This window comes from Macaca fascicularis, chromosome 15, assembly GCF_037993035.2.
Source record: "Macaca fascicularis isolate 582-1 chromosome 15, T2T-MFA8v1.1".
NCBI classification, from domain to species: Eukaryota; Metazoa; Chordata; class Mammalia; order Primates; family Cercopithecidae; genus Macaca; species Macaca fascicularis.
In genome coordinates, this window is record NC_088389.1 from 14,850,674 (window position 1) to 14,866,138 (window position 15,465).

At 56.9% G+C, this 15,465-nt stretch overlaps 1 protein-coding gene across 4 annotated transcripts; it reads right to left on the bottom strand.

Moving 5' to 3' along the window:
• Nucleotides 1–4,153: 4,153 nt before the first annotated feature.
• On the bottom strand, nt 4,154–13,752 carry DOLPP1 (dolichyldiphosphatase 1). 4 transcript variants are annotated; one of them, XM_005580666.4, is made up of 8 exons: nt 13,656–13,752; nt 10,115–10,215; nt 9,764–9,848; nt 9,565–9,664; nt 9,255–9,353; nt 8,596–8,724; nt 8,010–8,099; nt 4,154–5,614 (listed from the first exon to the last, which is right to left on the bottom strand). In XM_005580666.4, the coding sequence occupies exons 1-8, from the start codon at nt 13,729–13,731 to the stop codon at nt 5,578–5,580; spliced, it is 717 nt and encodes a 238-aa protein (XP_005580723.1). In that variant the 5' UTR covers nt 13,732–13,752; the 3' UTR covers nt 4,154–5,577. The 4 variants fall into 4 exon arrangements, with proteins under 4 accessions (XP_005580723.1, XP_045229824.1, XP_073872414.1 ...); XM_045373889.2 differs by having other exon boundaries at nt 9,764–9,851; XM_074016313.1 differs by lacking the exon at nt 13,656–13,752 and adding an exon at nt 13,201–13,436.
• Nucleotides 13,753–15,465: the final 1,713 nt, after the last annotated feature.

Below are 15,465 nucleotides of genomic sequence, written 5' to 3' on the forward strand. Positions count from 1 at the left end.
GCAACTTCCCACCTACCTCTGGCTTGGGCCTTCCCAAGTCCCATGGGTTGTGGGTAGGGGCAACTGTCCCAGGGGACTGTGGGGCCCAGCAGTGTGGCTGATATCCAGGAACCCAGGGTGTCACCCTGCTTCCCCCCACTGAACCCAGCAAAAGTAGGAGTACAGCAGCAGGCTCAGCTTACCCCAGACCCAGCCGCTGCCAGGACAGACACCTTCGGGGGTGGGCAGGGGAAGCCATCAGAGCAGAACCACGTACCTGCCCACAGTCCCATGTCCATGGCTGAGCCAGGACATCCTGGCAAAACCAAGCGTGCTGTTTGTGGGGAGGGGAGAGTCTCCCACTGGAACACTGGCCTGTGAGGAAGGCCCGTGTGAAACCCCAAGGGTGGATGCCGGGGTGGGCCGAGGGAGGTTGGCTGGCCTGTGAGTAAAGGGCTCTGTGACCGGACTAAGCTGGGACAGTCACCTCAGAGTGGGGCCTGTGGTTTTCTCCATTTGTCAGATGAAGAAGCAGGCTTAGTGAGGTTAAGATCACCAGGACACTAAATGGCAGAGCAGGATTCACAGAGGCCACACTTGTCTCCTCTAGGCCAGGGCTCCAAAAAGCCCCTCCCTAGAGCCAGGTCCCCAGCCCCAGGCCACATCCACCCACCTGTCCCACAGCAGGGGCTGGAGAAAGGGAGGCTATGGGTGCCCAGCCTCAGGACCACGAGTGAGCGGGTGAAGTGGGAGGTCAGGCTGAGCCTGAGCTCTAATCAGGCATGGGGGGACTTGCCAGGCCTGGCCAGCGGTGGCATACTCAGTGAGAGAGGGAAGCCACTTGCCCAGTGCCCCAAGGGGACCGGAGGTGTAGCCCAGACAATGGGGGGAGTGGGTGGAGGCAGGGAAACAGATGCCTCCATGGGGAACAAGTAGGCTGGGAAGAGAATGTCACCTGGAGCAGCACGCCGACTCTGCTCCTCTCTACACAACAGGGTGCTCCCTCTGGGGGTGACTAGAACCACTAGGGAACAGGGTCCACAGCAGGGCAGAGTGAGTGCTGCATGAGCAACCAGGGGTGGGCCTGCAGCCAGCCCAGGGCAGGACAGGGAGGGGAGAACGAACAGTCAAGAGGCTGCCAGACACCCTAGATTCCCGAAACTCAGCTAAGAACCCTACAGGTCTGAATATAAGGTTGGATTTTTTCCCCCAGCACCATCCTTCTGAATTGGGGGGCATTCCCGTAGGGTGGCGGCATTACAGGCCCCATCACATGGAAGCCCCCTCAATTCCTTGGAGCCACCAACTATTGTTCAAGGAGGGTGCATTCAGCGTCTGAGCAACCTCAATCATGGTGACAGGAAATCCCTAGAGGTCTTTGCTGGGGGAAAAAGGCAAAGAAACAAGATTTCGTCATTTTTCCTTAGGGGTAATTACTGAGGCCTCACACTTGGACATCGGGAGAAACCAGTGCTTAACGTTGTGCTAGGGGACACTTGTGGCTTGGAATGAAATTTCTAGTGCTTGTTCTGTGCATGAAATCCTACAGGTGCTGCTTAAAGGCTGGCACAGTGAAGACAGCAGCCTCAGGAGAGCGGGGTCAGCTGACCCAGAGGGGGCTCCAGGGGTGACCCCAGTGATGCAGATGAAAAACGTGATTTGTTTTTGCAAAATGAGTGAAAAACAGGTGTTCTGAATTGGTATATCTTGAGCAATACATCATTTGATATTTGAATGAGTAATAAAATTTTTTTTTTTTTTGAAACAGTTTCACTCTTGTCACCCAGGCTGAAGTGCAATGGTGTGATCTCGGCTCATTGCAACTTCCGCCTCCGGGGTTCAGGCAATTCTCCTGTCTCAGTCTCCCAAAGAGTTGGGATTACAGGCCTGCGCCACCATGCCCAGTAATTTTTGTACTTTTAGTAGAGACCGGGTTTCACCTTGTTGGCCAGGCTGGTCTCAAACTCCTGACCTCAGGTTATCCGTCTGCCTCAGCCTCCCAAAGTGCCGGGATTACAGGCGTGAGTCACCACGCCCCCTAAGATTAATGAATTCAAGAGAAATAGACGTGTGGCTTTTATGTAGATCCGGAAAGTCTGTACATCCAGTGGGCACGAACTTTATGTGGGCCCCGTCACTGGGAGAAAGCAGGGATGGACTCGAGGTCAGGCTGTCAAGGCAGGGTAAGGAGCTGGCTGCAGGGGTCCTGTGGAAGGGCCATGTCAAAGATGAGGACCTCTTCCTGAGCCCAAAGTGTGAGGAGCCTGGCATGGCTGGGTTTTAGGAGGATGCTATGGTTGCTGCCACGTGAGGAATAGACTGAAGGGGACTAGGCTAGGGGTCGGGAGGAGGGGAACCTATCAGGAGGCTTTGCTGCCTGCAGCCAGGGACTGGTGGTGGCCTGGACCCACACAGCAGCCTCAGTGGGGAAGAAAAGTGGATATATCAAAGAGGCTTCTGAGGGCTTGAGGAGTTGGGCTTCTGCCCAGCACTGCACCCTGGGCAGGTTGGAGTGGGGCCAGGGTAAGCAGTGAGTGTGAATGAGGTGAAGGCAATGAGTTAGCAGGGGCGGGTGCACCTGAAGCTGCTCCCCGTAGCTTTCCCACTCCACACTGCAGCCGGGATGTCTTGTGACCCACCCTTCAGTTTGCTTTTCCTCTTTAAGTCTCTCCAATCTGCTGTTAAATCTACCCCTCGGATCCTTGATTTTTAGCTATTATTCCAGGCCAGGGCTCGCTTTATAGTTTCCGGTTCCCTGCAGATACTGTCTTTTATTTTTCTGAGATGGGAGTCTCACTCTATCACCCAAACTGGAGTGCAGTGGCGCGATCTTGGCTCACTGCAACCTCCGCCTCCCAGGTTCAAGCGATTCTCCTGCCTCAGCCTCCCAAGTAGCTGGGACTACGGGCGCGTGCCACCATGCCCAGCTAATGTTTGTATTTTTAGTAGAGACGGTATTTCACCACGTTGGCCAGGCTGGTCTCGAACTCCTGACCCTAAGTGATCTGTCCGACTCTGGATTATGGGTGTAAGTCACCGTGCCCGACCTTCTCTTTAAAAATAGTAGAACAGGCTAGGCGTAGTGGCTCACACCATAAGCCCAGCACTTTGGGAGGCCGAGATGGGTGGATCACTTGAGGTCAGGAGTTGGAGATCAGCCTGGCCAACATGACTAAACCCCATCTCTGCTAAAAATACAAAAATTAGCCAGGCGTGGTGGTGGCACCTGCAGTCTCAGCTACACAGGAGGCTGAGGCAGGAGAGTCGCTTGAACCTGGGAGGCGGAGGCTGCAGCGAGCTGAGATCATGCCAACGCACTCCAGCCTGGGCGATAGAGCAAGACTCCATCTCAAAGAAAAATAGTAAAGCACTCTGTGCCTAATCATTCCAGTATTTGAAGTATTTGTGGGTTTGTTTCTATTATCTGTTTTCTGCTGGTTCTCCAGCATGGTGTCTTCTTTCCTTTTATATTTGATCATATTTGTCCACATGTATTTGTTTTGTTTTTGAGATGGGGTCTTGCACAGGCGGGAGGGCAGTGGTGTGATCACAGTTCACTGCAGCCTTGACTCCCAGGCTCAAGTGATCATCCCACCTCAGCCCCTCGAGTAGCTGGGACCACAGGTGTGCACCATGACGCCTAGCTAATTTAAAAAAAATATATTTTGTAAAGACGGGGTCTTGCTATATTGCCCAGGCTGGTCTCAAACTCCTGGGCTCAAGTGATCCTCCCGCCTTGGCCTCCCAAAGTGCTGAAATTACAGGCGTGAGCCAGTGCCAGACAAAGTGGACATGTTTATCCTGGCACATTCTGAAGGGCACACTGGTTGCCTCAAGGCTGTCCTACAGAGGAGGAACGAGGCTCAGTGAGAGCAGGGCCAGCACCACACAGGCAGGGAGACTGAGAGTGAAAAGGGGAAAACTTCCTAAGGCTGAGTGTCCAGGTTTGGTATGGTGGCCCTCAGTGAGATCCCCTGGAGGGATGTAACCAGAAGCTGGACAGACCCTGACAGGAAGTGCCGCAGAGGCCACTCAGACCCCTGCTGTGGGCTAGAAGGGACTAGATTACTTCTGGTTCTACGGTCTTCACCGTATCCTTGCCCCTAAAGGTCATGTGTCCCCACAGCTGCCCCAATCTCCTCTCCTGAGCTCAGTTAGCATGTGCTCAAGCCGCCAGAGTTTACGGTTTTATTTTAAAACAATAGTAAACAATTTCATTGATTTTTCTTAAATCAAACCACCTCACACTCGGCTTGTCTCAGGCAAAAGGTACAAAACAAAAATAACGGGAGGCAAACGTGGAAACCGACCTACCTTCCCTAGAAATAAGCCCCTGGTCCTGGCATCTGGAATGGCTTTTGGACACTGCCTTTAACAAATGAGAAAAGAAAGCACCAAAATATTGTGCTTCAGCAGCAGGTGAGGAACCTCCACAAAGAGAGGGGTGGGGAGGATTTGAACACAGATCCCGAGTGACCCAGTTCAGTCCTCAAAACTTCTAAGAACCTGGAGGCGTCTCCTCTCCACGACTCCCTTTCAGAGTGACTTAGAGATGGGGATCCCTTTAGGAAGAGCCCTCACACGAACCAGGCTGGTAAGGATCTGTGAGCCCACACCCCAGACACAGGTTTGAGGGGGACCCCAAGCAGGTTCCCAGCTGGTCAGAGATGGGTCGGGAAGGACAAAGACATATTCAGAGCACACAGAGGGAAGGACGAGGGACTGTGGGTGCCCGCTGCCTCACTCCTCTCCTCAAGGCTCCTTCCCGTTTTGTTCGCGTGGGGATGAAGACTAACTGCTACTGGATGGCAGGACGAGAAAGAGCTGTAAACAGCTTGGGTCTGCTCACCCACATGTGCAGGCTCCTTCGTCAGAAAGGGATTACTGTCTTAGGGACAGGGGACCAGAGAAAGCCCTTTTGGTGTTGGGTTAATACGGGGTAGAACACAATGACAGCAGCCGCCAGACGCGCGCTCGCTCTGGTCCCTGCCCCCAGACAGGGAAACACTGACCGAGGTTCTGGAATGGCAACGGTGGCAGGGAGGGTGTGGGGTATGCTCCCCTCCTCCTGGCACCCCAGGCCACCTCGGCCCAGGGAGAGGCAGTCTGCCCTCTGAGCACAGGGCGAAGGGCCTAGGAAGCTGACCGGGAGCCCTCTGTCCACAGGGCAGCCACCGCAAAGCAGGTTCTTCAGCTCCAAAATCCTGCCTGCCTCTGACAACACCAAAAAATAGTGTGTACTTCTCACGCCACCTGGAATTCCTGGCCCCGAGACCAGAGGCGCGAGCCCTCCTTCTCCACCCCACACCCAGGTGCCCACACCGAGGGCACTTCCTGCCCAGCCGGGGGCTGGCAGCAGCACAGCGAGGGTCTCTGGCCACGGCCCCCAGGCAGCAGGCCCCCCAGGGTCCTGGTTGAGGGGCTGGCTCAGCCCTTTGGTCCACCTTGTTCATTAAAATTAAAATAAGAAAAAAAAAGGCTCCACTTGGTGACTTGGGTCTGTAGAGGTCTCTGCTTCGTCCCTGTCTGTCATCCTGTCCATCCTGCAAGGCATCGTGCGGGCCAGATCTGGAGGCTGGACCCAGCCACATCCACTGGTCACTGCAGTTTCGTCCCCAGCTTGCGTTGTCTGTTCCTGCAAAATGGGATGGGGGTCAGATGTGGGGACACCTGACGTTCAGTGACCTACAGCTGTCCCCACCACACCCAGAGTCTCAACTAAGTAGGCAAATGCCCACCCTCAGTAGCCAGCGATTGACCTGAACTGGGCCAATCAGAGCACCTGCCCTGGCAATGGCACCTAGAGAGGGTTGATCTCCCTGGCAGGGCCTGTACCTCGGTTGTGTCAGCTCTGCAATCCCAGAAGTGGAGCCAGGGGATTGGGGCAGGGGTGGGGGCCAGGATGAGACGACAGAGGCAAGAGGGACCTGGCTGGGTTCCATTAGTTATGGTGAGTTTCCCTTTATAGACAAGCCAGCACAATTAGGTTCTGTTATTGATCAAAACAGAGTACAGAAACGTAGTGAGCTCCCCATCCAGGAGGTATATAAGCAAAAGTAGAACTACTGATGGGGGTTACTGAGGGGATTTGAGCACCACATTTGGGGTGTGGCTATATCCAGGGCGGGCCCAGGAACCTGAGGGAACCAGGGCCAATCATCCCCATTTTCTAGAAGGGCTGACAGAGACTCAGTAGAGGAGAATGGGGTTTGTCTAGGGTCCCAGTTAAAATCTAGAAACCTACTGCTCCTGTGTGATCTGGCCCCAGCCTCGTCCCACAACACACCCCTTGCTCCCTGGGCTCCAGCCCTGGCAGCCTCCGTCTGGTGCGGTCACCAAGCCTCGTCAGCCTCAGGAGTTGTGCATGCCCTTCCCTCTGCTGAGAACATTAACTGCCACCCCCGCAACCCTCCCCACCTCCCCACCCTCCCCACCACCCCAACCCTTCCCACCTCCCCACCCTCCCATCTCCCCACCTCCCTATCCTCCCCACCCCCTACCCACCACCGTCTCCACCCCCTCCCCACCCCCTACATCCTCCCCACCCTCCCCACCCCCCACTCCCCCACCTCCCTATCCTCCCCACCCCCTACCCACCACCCTCTCCACCCCCTCCCCACCCCCTACATCCTCCCCACCCCCTACTCCACCACCCCCCACTCCCCCACCACCCCACTCCAGCTCCGACATCAACAGGCCGCACCCACCCGGTCCCACATAGGCTCCCAATACAAGCTGTCAGGTCACAGCACTGATCACATAGGCAAGTGCGTCGCAGCTCTTCCCTGCCTGCTGGAGCACCATGAGCAGGGGACCATGGCTGTCACTGTGCTTGCCCCAGCACACAGCCTGGCACAGAACAGGTGTGCCCTGAGATTTTGGTAAATGAAGGCAGGTGGAGGCTGGCCAGGCGGGGCAGGGCAGGGTGAGGCGTGGCAGGCCGGTGAGAGATCAACAGGGCCAGCTGGGGCCCTTCTGCCTCTAATGGGATTGCCTGCCCTAACCCCCTCCAATCCCCTTTCCTCATGGATCCCCGGCTTTGCTCTTAAGCTCGTTAGGATAATTTGGACCTTGATGCACTAAACACATTTCCTAGCTGTTAGGACGCCCCACCCTACCCCGCCCCACGGTCCCTCTCAGCCTGCCGAGAAACCTCCCAGGCTTCCTCTGGAGCCTCAGCTCCCCTCTGAACCCAGAGAAGAGCCAGCCTTCGGCCAGGCACGGTGGCTCACGCCTGTAATCCCAGCACTTTGGGAGGCTGAGACAGGTGGATGACGAGGTCAGGAGATCAAGACCATCCTGGCTAACATAGTGAAATCCCGTCTCTACTAAAAAATACAAAAAATGAGCCGGGCATGGTGGCAGGTGCCTGTAGTCCCAGCTATTCGGGAGGCTGAGGCAGAAGAATGTTGTGAACCCAGCAGGCGGAGCTTGCAGTGAGCCAAGATCACACCACTGCACTCCAGCCTGGGCGACATAGCAAGACTTGGTCTCAAAAAAAAAAAAAAGAAAGAAAGAAAAAGAAGAGCCAGCCTTCCCACCCCACTAGGAACCCCACCCAGGATTTGGGTTGAGTGAAACAGCATGAGTCAGGAGTTTCCAAAGCTCAGCTCTGTCCTGACTTGCTGCACAAATACAGGCTGGCCTCCTAACTCAACGTGCCTCAGTTTACCCAGGTCTAAGAAAGCATCTGGACTAACCCCTAGAGATGTCCACACACGGGAGCCCCGAGAACCTCAGCTGCCCAGCTCTCTGGTTCTGGCCTGCAGAGTTTAAAAGCATGGGCTCTGGGCCAGACAGCCTGGGTTCACCACCCTGCTCCCCCACCATGTGCAAGATCTCAAGCAAATGACTTCTCTTCTCCAAGCTTCAGTTTTCTCATCTGCAAAACGGGGGTCACAGCAGGATTCAATGAGCTAATGCAAGAGAAGAGCTTAGGCAGGCGCGGGGCTCCCAGAGAGCCCTCCAAACATGGAGGCAGAGGCTGCCTGGGGCTGGGCCCAGTGAGCACCGCTGTCCCCTGAACTCACCTGGCTTCTGCCCGGGTCACCGTGTACTCAAACCAGAGTACATTGGGAATGAGGCTTGTGTCTCGGATTAGGAAGAACTCGGAGACAGGCCTGGAGAGACAGACATCAGAGAGCCAGGGCCACATCAGGGCATGAGTCTGTTACTACACCAGACACCCCCAACATTGCCCGGGGCTGGCACGACACCCGCCCCCACTGCCTAGACTCTTTGCCTGGCCTGAGACCCCAGAGCCACTGAGAGACCCAGCTATGTCACCTGTGTCACCTCAGGCAGGGGCACTGTCCCACGGCACACACATCCCAGCAGGACTCAGGCTTCTAAGTCCCTGAGAACCTAGGCGAGGACAGAGGATGGCACTCTGGCTTCCCAGCCTGAGGAATCCCCCCGTGTTTCTGCCGCAAACCCCGGGGGGAGGTGGAAGCCAGGCAGGTGGGGCCTACAGCCTTATGCCACCAGAAGGCTAGGCACTGGGGCCTTGCCAGGGAGACAGGGGCTGGGGTCAAGACTCCTGGGTCCACCCAATGATGGCCCCACCCACAGGAAGGGACAGGGCCCACGGTGCCCAGGAAGGCAGGAGACAGTTACCAGGCTGCTATCCTGGGGAACAGCGGGGTGAGGACCTCCTGGGTGAAGATGAACCAGGCGATGGCCATGAGGCCTCCAGCGATGCCTCCATAGAGCACCTGGCTCCAGGTGTGGTACAGCAGGTAGACCCTGGGCCAAGGCCAGAAGTGAAGTATGTGAGAGCCAGTCAGAGACAGGCCCGCACAATCCCTGCTGCCCACATGCCAGCTTCCCGGGAACCTGTGCCCGCACATGTGGAGACACACAGACAGGACACTGACTCCACGGAGCACAGCCTCAGATCCCCTTCCAAGAGGGAGGGCACCGGACCCCAAACGGCTCTCCCATCTGCAGCAGTGAAGGGTCAGCTGGGATCTGCCTGCCTCCCATCTAGCCCTTGACCTCTGAATTTATCTACAGTGGGTTCCTCCGGAACACTGGGAAGAGACGGCTGATACATGGAGTTGGCCCCAGAATCTTGGGCTCAGTGGGCTCAGTGGGGACTGGGCTAGAAGGGGCAGCTGGAGCCCTGTCCTTTTAAAACTAGAGGTCTGGGACCCCTTTTCCAGTCCTGCCCTACAGGCTCTGGGACTAGGGTCCATGGAGGGGTCCCAGAGGGACCAGGATCAGCAGGACACCACACGGGCAGGGTGCAGACAGGGGCTCTCCCTCCTCCATACCTGCTGTAGGAGACTAGAAAGGCCGCAGCGAGGAGTCCCAGGGAGAGTACGTGCCTCCACAGCAAGTCCAGGAACCTGGCGTTGTTTGTTTGGTGCATTCTGGGAAAACACGCCCACCAGATGACCTCAGCCCACAGCCCAGCCCAGGCCTCCCAAACAGTCCCTGGCCCCATCCAAATGCTCCCTGGGTACCTTCTGCCTCCGCTGCAGCCCCTCCCACCCCAGGGACATTCGAAGGGCTAGCAGTGAGTCCCTAGCAGAGCTCGGCCTGAGCCAGTTCAGGGCCATCCCAGCCGGGGGAGAAACTCACCTTAAATACAGGAAAAGGAAGGAATAGATGGAGAAGAACCACATAAACTGGGAGTGGCTGGAGGGCATCCCGTACTTCGTGCCCACTGCTGTGTGGGGGCCTGGGAGAGAGAGGAGACCAGGGCATCATGGGAGGATGCAGACCTCCCAGTAACGCCCCAACCTGGGGGACCCTCAGGCCCTGGCAGCCCAGGCCCTACCTCCACAGGGCCGTGGCTCCTGGATGACGTTTTTGATCAGCCAGTTGACCGCCTCGTTCAGTGCCAGGCCTCCAAGGAAGGAGATCTGCTGGGGAAGACGTACGGTCAGCTGGGCCTCTTTGCACCTGTTGGCTGCTACCTAGTCCCAAAGACCACGGCCTCTGACTGAACCTCCCAGCCCAACAGGTGAGTAACCGAGAACCAGTCAGGAGGCTCCACGCATCTGAAGACAGGTGGACGCAGGAACGAGAAGGCAAACCCTGGGCTGAGGGGCAGACAGGCTGCCCAAAGCAGGGTGGGGACACTGGGGGGGGGGGGGGCGTGGGGAGGGTGTGGGCAGGACAGACTCACCGTGTGCAGCTCCCGCTTAAATATGATGAGGGTCACAAAACCGACGATGACAAATACAGGGCTGAGGCTCAGGTAGGCAAGGAGGTGGCCAGAGAGATCACCTGGCAAGACAGAGAACAGAATGAGGACAGGGTACAGGCATCAAAAGAGGGGCCAGCCCCCTGCAAGCAGGGCCTGAGCCAGAAAGGAGGTCCCGGCAGGGCCTGAAGCATGGGGGCCAGGCAGCCACGGACATCTGTTTACCAGTCGGTTGTGCCAACTCAGTCACAGTCATATGTGATGCTGTCTATTACTTAGCACTAAAGTGCACACAGCATGCGTTTAAAGCAGGTGCCTTGACTGTTCCCATTCTATAGATGAAGAAACTGAATCCCAGAGTAACTATGTGACTCACCCAAGGTCACACAGCCAGAAGGAGGTGGGACCAGGACTAAAGTCCAAGTCTCTGACCTGGTCCAGACACTAGACCAATCCCTCCTGCCAAAGCAGGAAGGTGAACCCGGCCTGGTGACTCCAGAGGTGGAGCCCGGGACCTGGGAGGCAGCCTGGAAGGCATATGAGATCCACACACTGTTGTGCTGGGGCTGCCCTGGCTGAGCCCTGGGCCTCCGGGGAAATCCAACATTCTCTGGACACCACACAGACTTGGGTCCACACTGAAGACTCGGACAGAAACCAAGCCCAATATGGCCACAGTAACAGCTGCTCACCGCTTCTCTCGCAGTAAACTGCCTACCTATTGATTACCAGCTTCTGACACTCCTATCACGCCTGGGATGGAGGCATCGGAGGAACACTGGGCCCTTTTAGGAAATGGGGACACTCAAGCTGAGAATCCAAGGACAGGGGAGGCTGAGTCCGAAGGCCACCCTCACCATTTGAGACAGGCAGCTATGTAGCCACTCTGGGGTCTGAGGGCATGGTTCAGCTCCTATGCCCGCACTCACTGGCTGCATGAACTGAGGCAAGGATTCAAGCCTCAGCTCACCCACTTGTGGAACAGGGATATTAGTGCCTACCTCCTACAGCTGCATGAGACTCAATGAGATGGGACCTGTGAGACACCTAGCTTGGTCCCTGGCAACCAGGACACTTCCATGTTGGGGCAGAGGTGGGGAGAACCCAGTGTGGGAAATGGTCCAAGCCACCAGCCTCACACAAGCAGCAGGGAAGGTGTCCACAGAGGGCTGAGCCCGAATTCCAGGGCTGAAGACATAGACACACACATGTCTGGCCTCATCCGCACCCAGGATCCTACCCAGCCCATCCTACCCAGGGTCAGGCTGGCCTGGAGTTGGCCTGGGAGAGCAGAGCAGCCCAGCTAAGTGCCTGGGTTCAAGTGCTGGTGCTGCCACAGTCCCACTGGGTGACAGTGGGTGAGTCCCTTCTCTTTCCTGGGCCTCTCCACTACGAAACTCACCTCCACAGCACTGGGCCAAGATGACAGTGAATGACGGGTACCCCCAAAGCTTTAGCCATCTCCATAGCCTGTCCCAGAGCCAGTACTACCCTGGGGTTTTCCTGAAGATGCTACCAGGGACTCTGGCCTCTCCACTCTCTGATCCAAGCCCCCTCAGGCCTCCCACTCCCCTTAGGACAAGCTCCCCCTCAGCCCGGCTCATCTGGCCCTGCACAGTCCTGGCCCTGCTTCCCTCTCACCCTCTGCTCCAGTTCCAAGGACCAAACTCAAGTTCCCTGAGCGCACCATGCCCTGTCCTACTTCTGGACCTTTGCACACAGTTTCCCCACCTGGGATGCTCTCTGGGTGAACTCAACAAACGTCACCACAGTGGCAAAAAAAGACACATACGTCCCTGCCAGTGCAGAGCTCGCAGTCTGACGGGAGAATCTGCCATCCAGGCACAGTTCATGATCTGCTAGTGTAGATAATCAGGACGGCATCTGAGAATATGGACAGGGTCTCTTTATACCCCACTCTATCTCCCAAGCCCAGCACAGGGCCTGGCTCTTAACTGGGCTCAAAAAGTATTGAATGAATTAAGTAAGCAAGTGACGGTGTGATGAGGGGTGTGATGGAGAAGTGCAGGGAACCACAGAAGCATTGATAGAGGACTAGACCTCACCAGATGCTCCAGGCTCAGCCAGGTCCATCACAGCCTGTATTATGCTGCACACAACTGCCTGCCAGTTTCCTTCTGGCTTGCTGGATTGTGAGCACTCCCAAGAAGCTACTCTGAGGCCAGGCAGGGAAGCTGTGTAGGTGCAGAGGCCTTAGCAAGTCTTTCCCCACCTCCAGGCTTTGGCTTTCCCTCTTATAAAGCAGCCGGTTTTCACAGTGCAGGAGTGCAGGGATATTTCAGGCCCTGTTAAGCATTCTAAAACCAGAGCTAGCCCAGGGCCTAGCACTCAGAAGTGTTCAGCGGATATTGGCTGAATGAATGAATGGATGGATAAATGTTAGACAGGCAGGCAGGCAGGGCCCAGCACCTGGCAGGGCCATACCATCCCCAGTACAACCCAGAACACCAGGGTCTAAGTTCTTTGGCATTCGATCCTGGTGCCCTCAGCGGAGCCAGGTTCTCACATCTCGCAAGACAGCAGCATGAGCGGGCCCTTCCCAGGCGACCAGGGCTCAGTGAGGGGGGCCCAACCTTCCCTGGCACTCAACCATCCTACCCAGGGAGGGTCCTGGAAGGTGGGATAACATTAACTGCAAGTATTTGCTGAACGCTTACTGCATGCCGGGCACTGTTCAGCCCTTCTTGTGCCTCCTGCTATTTGATGCTCACACCATCACCAGAAGGTAAGCACTGTAATCAGTTCCACTTTAGAGATGAAGTAACTTAAGCAGAGGCAGGCACCTGCACAAGGCCTCCGCCTCAACTGGAACCCAGATGGGTCAGGCCCCCACTCCCAGGCTCTGCGCCACTCTTACTAGACAGCTTCCAGAACGCCGCTAATGGACCTCTCAACTGGAAAGCCCTGCGCTTCGAGAGGTGTGTCTGATAGGAAGCTCCAGAAGTCAAGATCCCGAGGCTGCCCGCCCCCTCATCGGGTCCTCTCCGTTGTGGAGTCGTGCCCTGATCAAGGCGTGGCACCACAAGTACTCAAAAGCCTGGCTTCACCTTGCACACTCCCAGCAACGGGGAGCTCTTTCTCTTACAAGCAGCCCAAAGCACTGTTCGAAGCAGACACTCCCTGCACGCTGGAGCGGGAGTGCGGCCTCTCTGGGGCAGCGGAGGGCGGGGGAGAAGGGCCAAGGTCCAGACCAGGGATCTTTTCTCGCCTCACACAGATCCCCACCCCATTTCAGCCCACCGGCGCCCCGGGACCCTGGGGAGCGCCCCGACCGCGCAGCCGCAGAGTGCGCGAGCGAGCGCCTCACAATTTCGCCCAGCTCATCCCCGCACCACTGCGCCTGCGCGGCGCGCGTGCCGGCCGAGCCCCTCCATGGCTCACTATTTGACAGTTCCCACCCCGGTCCCCCGGCGCCCCCTCCGCGGGCTCGCGCAGGCCGGAGCGCCCGGGACTGAGAGGCCGTCCCCGGGAAGGCGTCCTCGGAGCCGGGACCGCCTTTTACCTGCAGGATATTCGACGTGGGTGAGGGTCACCGGCCGCCATGAAGCGGGGAGCGAGCACTGTCCGTCCGCTGCCATCTTACCCGGAGACCGGGCTTCTTCGAGCAGCCAATGGGGAGCCAGGGGGGCGGTGGTCCTGACCTATCACGCCGGAGAGGCGCCGTGCACCCAATCGGTGGTCAATATAGGTAGCGGCGCAGCCATTCAGCGTGCAGGCCGTGGGGCTGGCCCGAGCGGCGAATCAGAGAGCGGGGCCCCTGGGAGCCAACGAGCCGGCCCAGCTGGCGCCCAATCTGGGGCGAGCGCAGGTAGGCGCCTGGCCAATCAGAGAAGGGGAGGGTTCCAGCACAGAACAGGGAGCATAACAGCCAATCAGAAGGTGAAGCTGCCTCAGCGTGTGGGCAGGGCGGGCCAATCAGGGGCTGGCTTTGGGGGCGTGTTGAACTTTGGTGGGAGCTTTGGTTCGGCTGGGACCTGCGCCCTGAGTGAAGGCTTCTCTGGTACCCCGAGTCGACCCGTGGTCTGAGGGAACTGCGCGTCCGACAGCGCGTGCTCGACGAGGGGAGGCAACCTCAGCCCCAGGGGGTTTGAACCGACCCACTTTCAGTTACGAGTAAACTGAGACCAGAGAGCAGAGGGGGCTTATTTCCCTCCGCCCCATACTGGCCGGCGAAAGGGCAAGTCATACAGAGCAGGCGACCTTTTTGTGAAAAGTGTGTGGATCGGGGCGCGCAGAAGGTGCCCTAAACGCTGGACTGAACAGAAGCTTAACTGATACTTAAGAGTGGAAGCTTAGCTGCAATTAAGGACTCCTTCCTCCTTTCATTCATTTAACAAAGATTTATTGATTCATTCACGTTTATGCTACTTAATGAGGCGTTTTGGGAGCATTTCAAACAAGAAGTCGGTTTTCCACCTACCCTTCAGTTTTCCCAAGACATTCCTGCGTGAACAGCCACACCCTCCCACCCGCCTTCACCTCTCCTATCCGATTCTGTCTCTGGCTGGACTGGATTGCAGTCTAGGTAAGGTGGGCTGGGAGGGCTCAGCCTCTTGTCTCCTGCCCCTAGCACGTGTTTTTGTTTGTTTGTTTGTTTGTTTGTTTTTTGAGACAGTGTCTTGCTCTGAGGCCCAGGCTGGAGTGCAGTGGAACGATCTCGCTCGGCCTCCTGGGTCCAAGTGATTCTCCTGTCTCAGCCTCCTGGGTAGCTGTGACTACAGGCACACGCCACCGCATCCGGCTAGTTTTTGCATTTTTAGTAGAGACAGGGTCTTACCATGTTGGCCAAGCTGGTCTCGAACTCCTGGCCTCAGGTGATCCACCTGCCTTGGCTCCCAAAATGCTGGGATTACAAGCGTGAGCCACCATGCCCAGCTAATTTTTTTTTTTTTTTTTTTTTGAGACAGAGGCTCACTCTGTCACCCAGGCTGGAGTGCAGTGGCACGCCCAGCTAATTTTTGTGTTTTTCGTAGAGACGGGGTTTCACCGTGTTGGCCAGGATGGTCTTGATCTCCTGACCTCGTGATCCACCCACCTCGGCCTCCCAAAGTGCTGGGATTACAGGTGTGAGCCACCGCCCCTGGCCACTATGTGCTGTTTTGCTGCATGGGATGTACCGCCTCTCCTGCCCTACTTTGCCCTGCCAAATCTGGCTCAGGTGTCTCCTCGACTTACAGGTTTCCACAGCCAAGTGAGGGGCCAGTACTGGGCTCTCACGATTGCATTTCCTGTCCTGTGTCAGCCCTGACCTCACTGGACTGTAATCGGTTCCTTATCCCTCCCAGTGAGCGGCAGCTCTCAGACTTCACAGA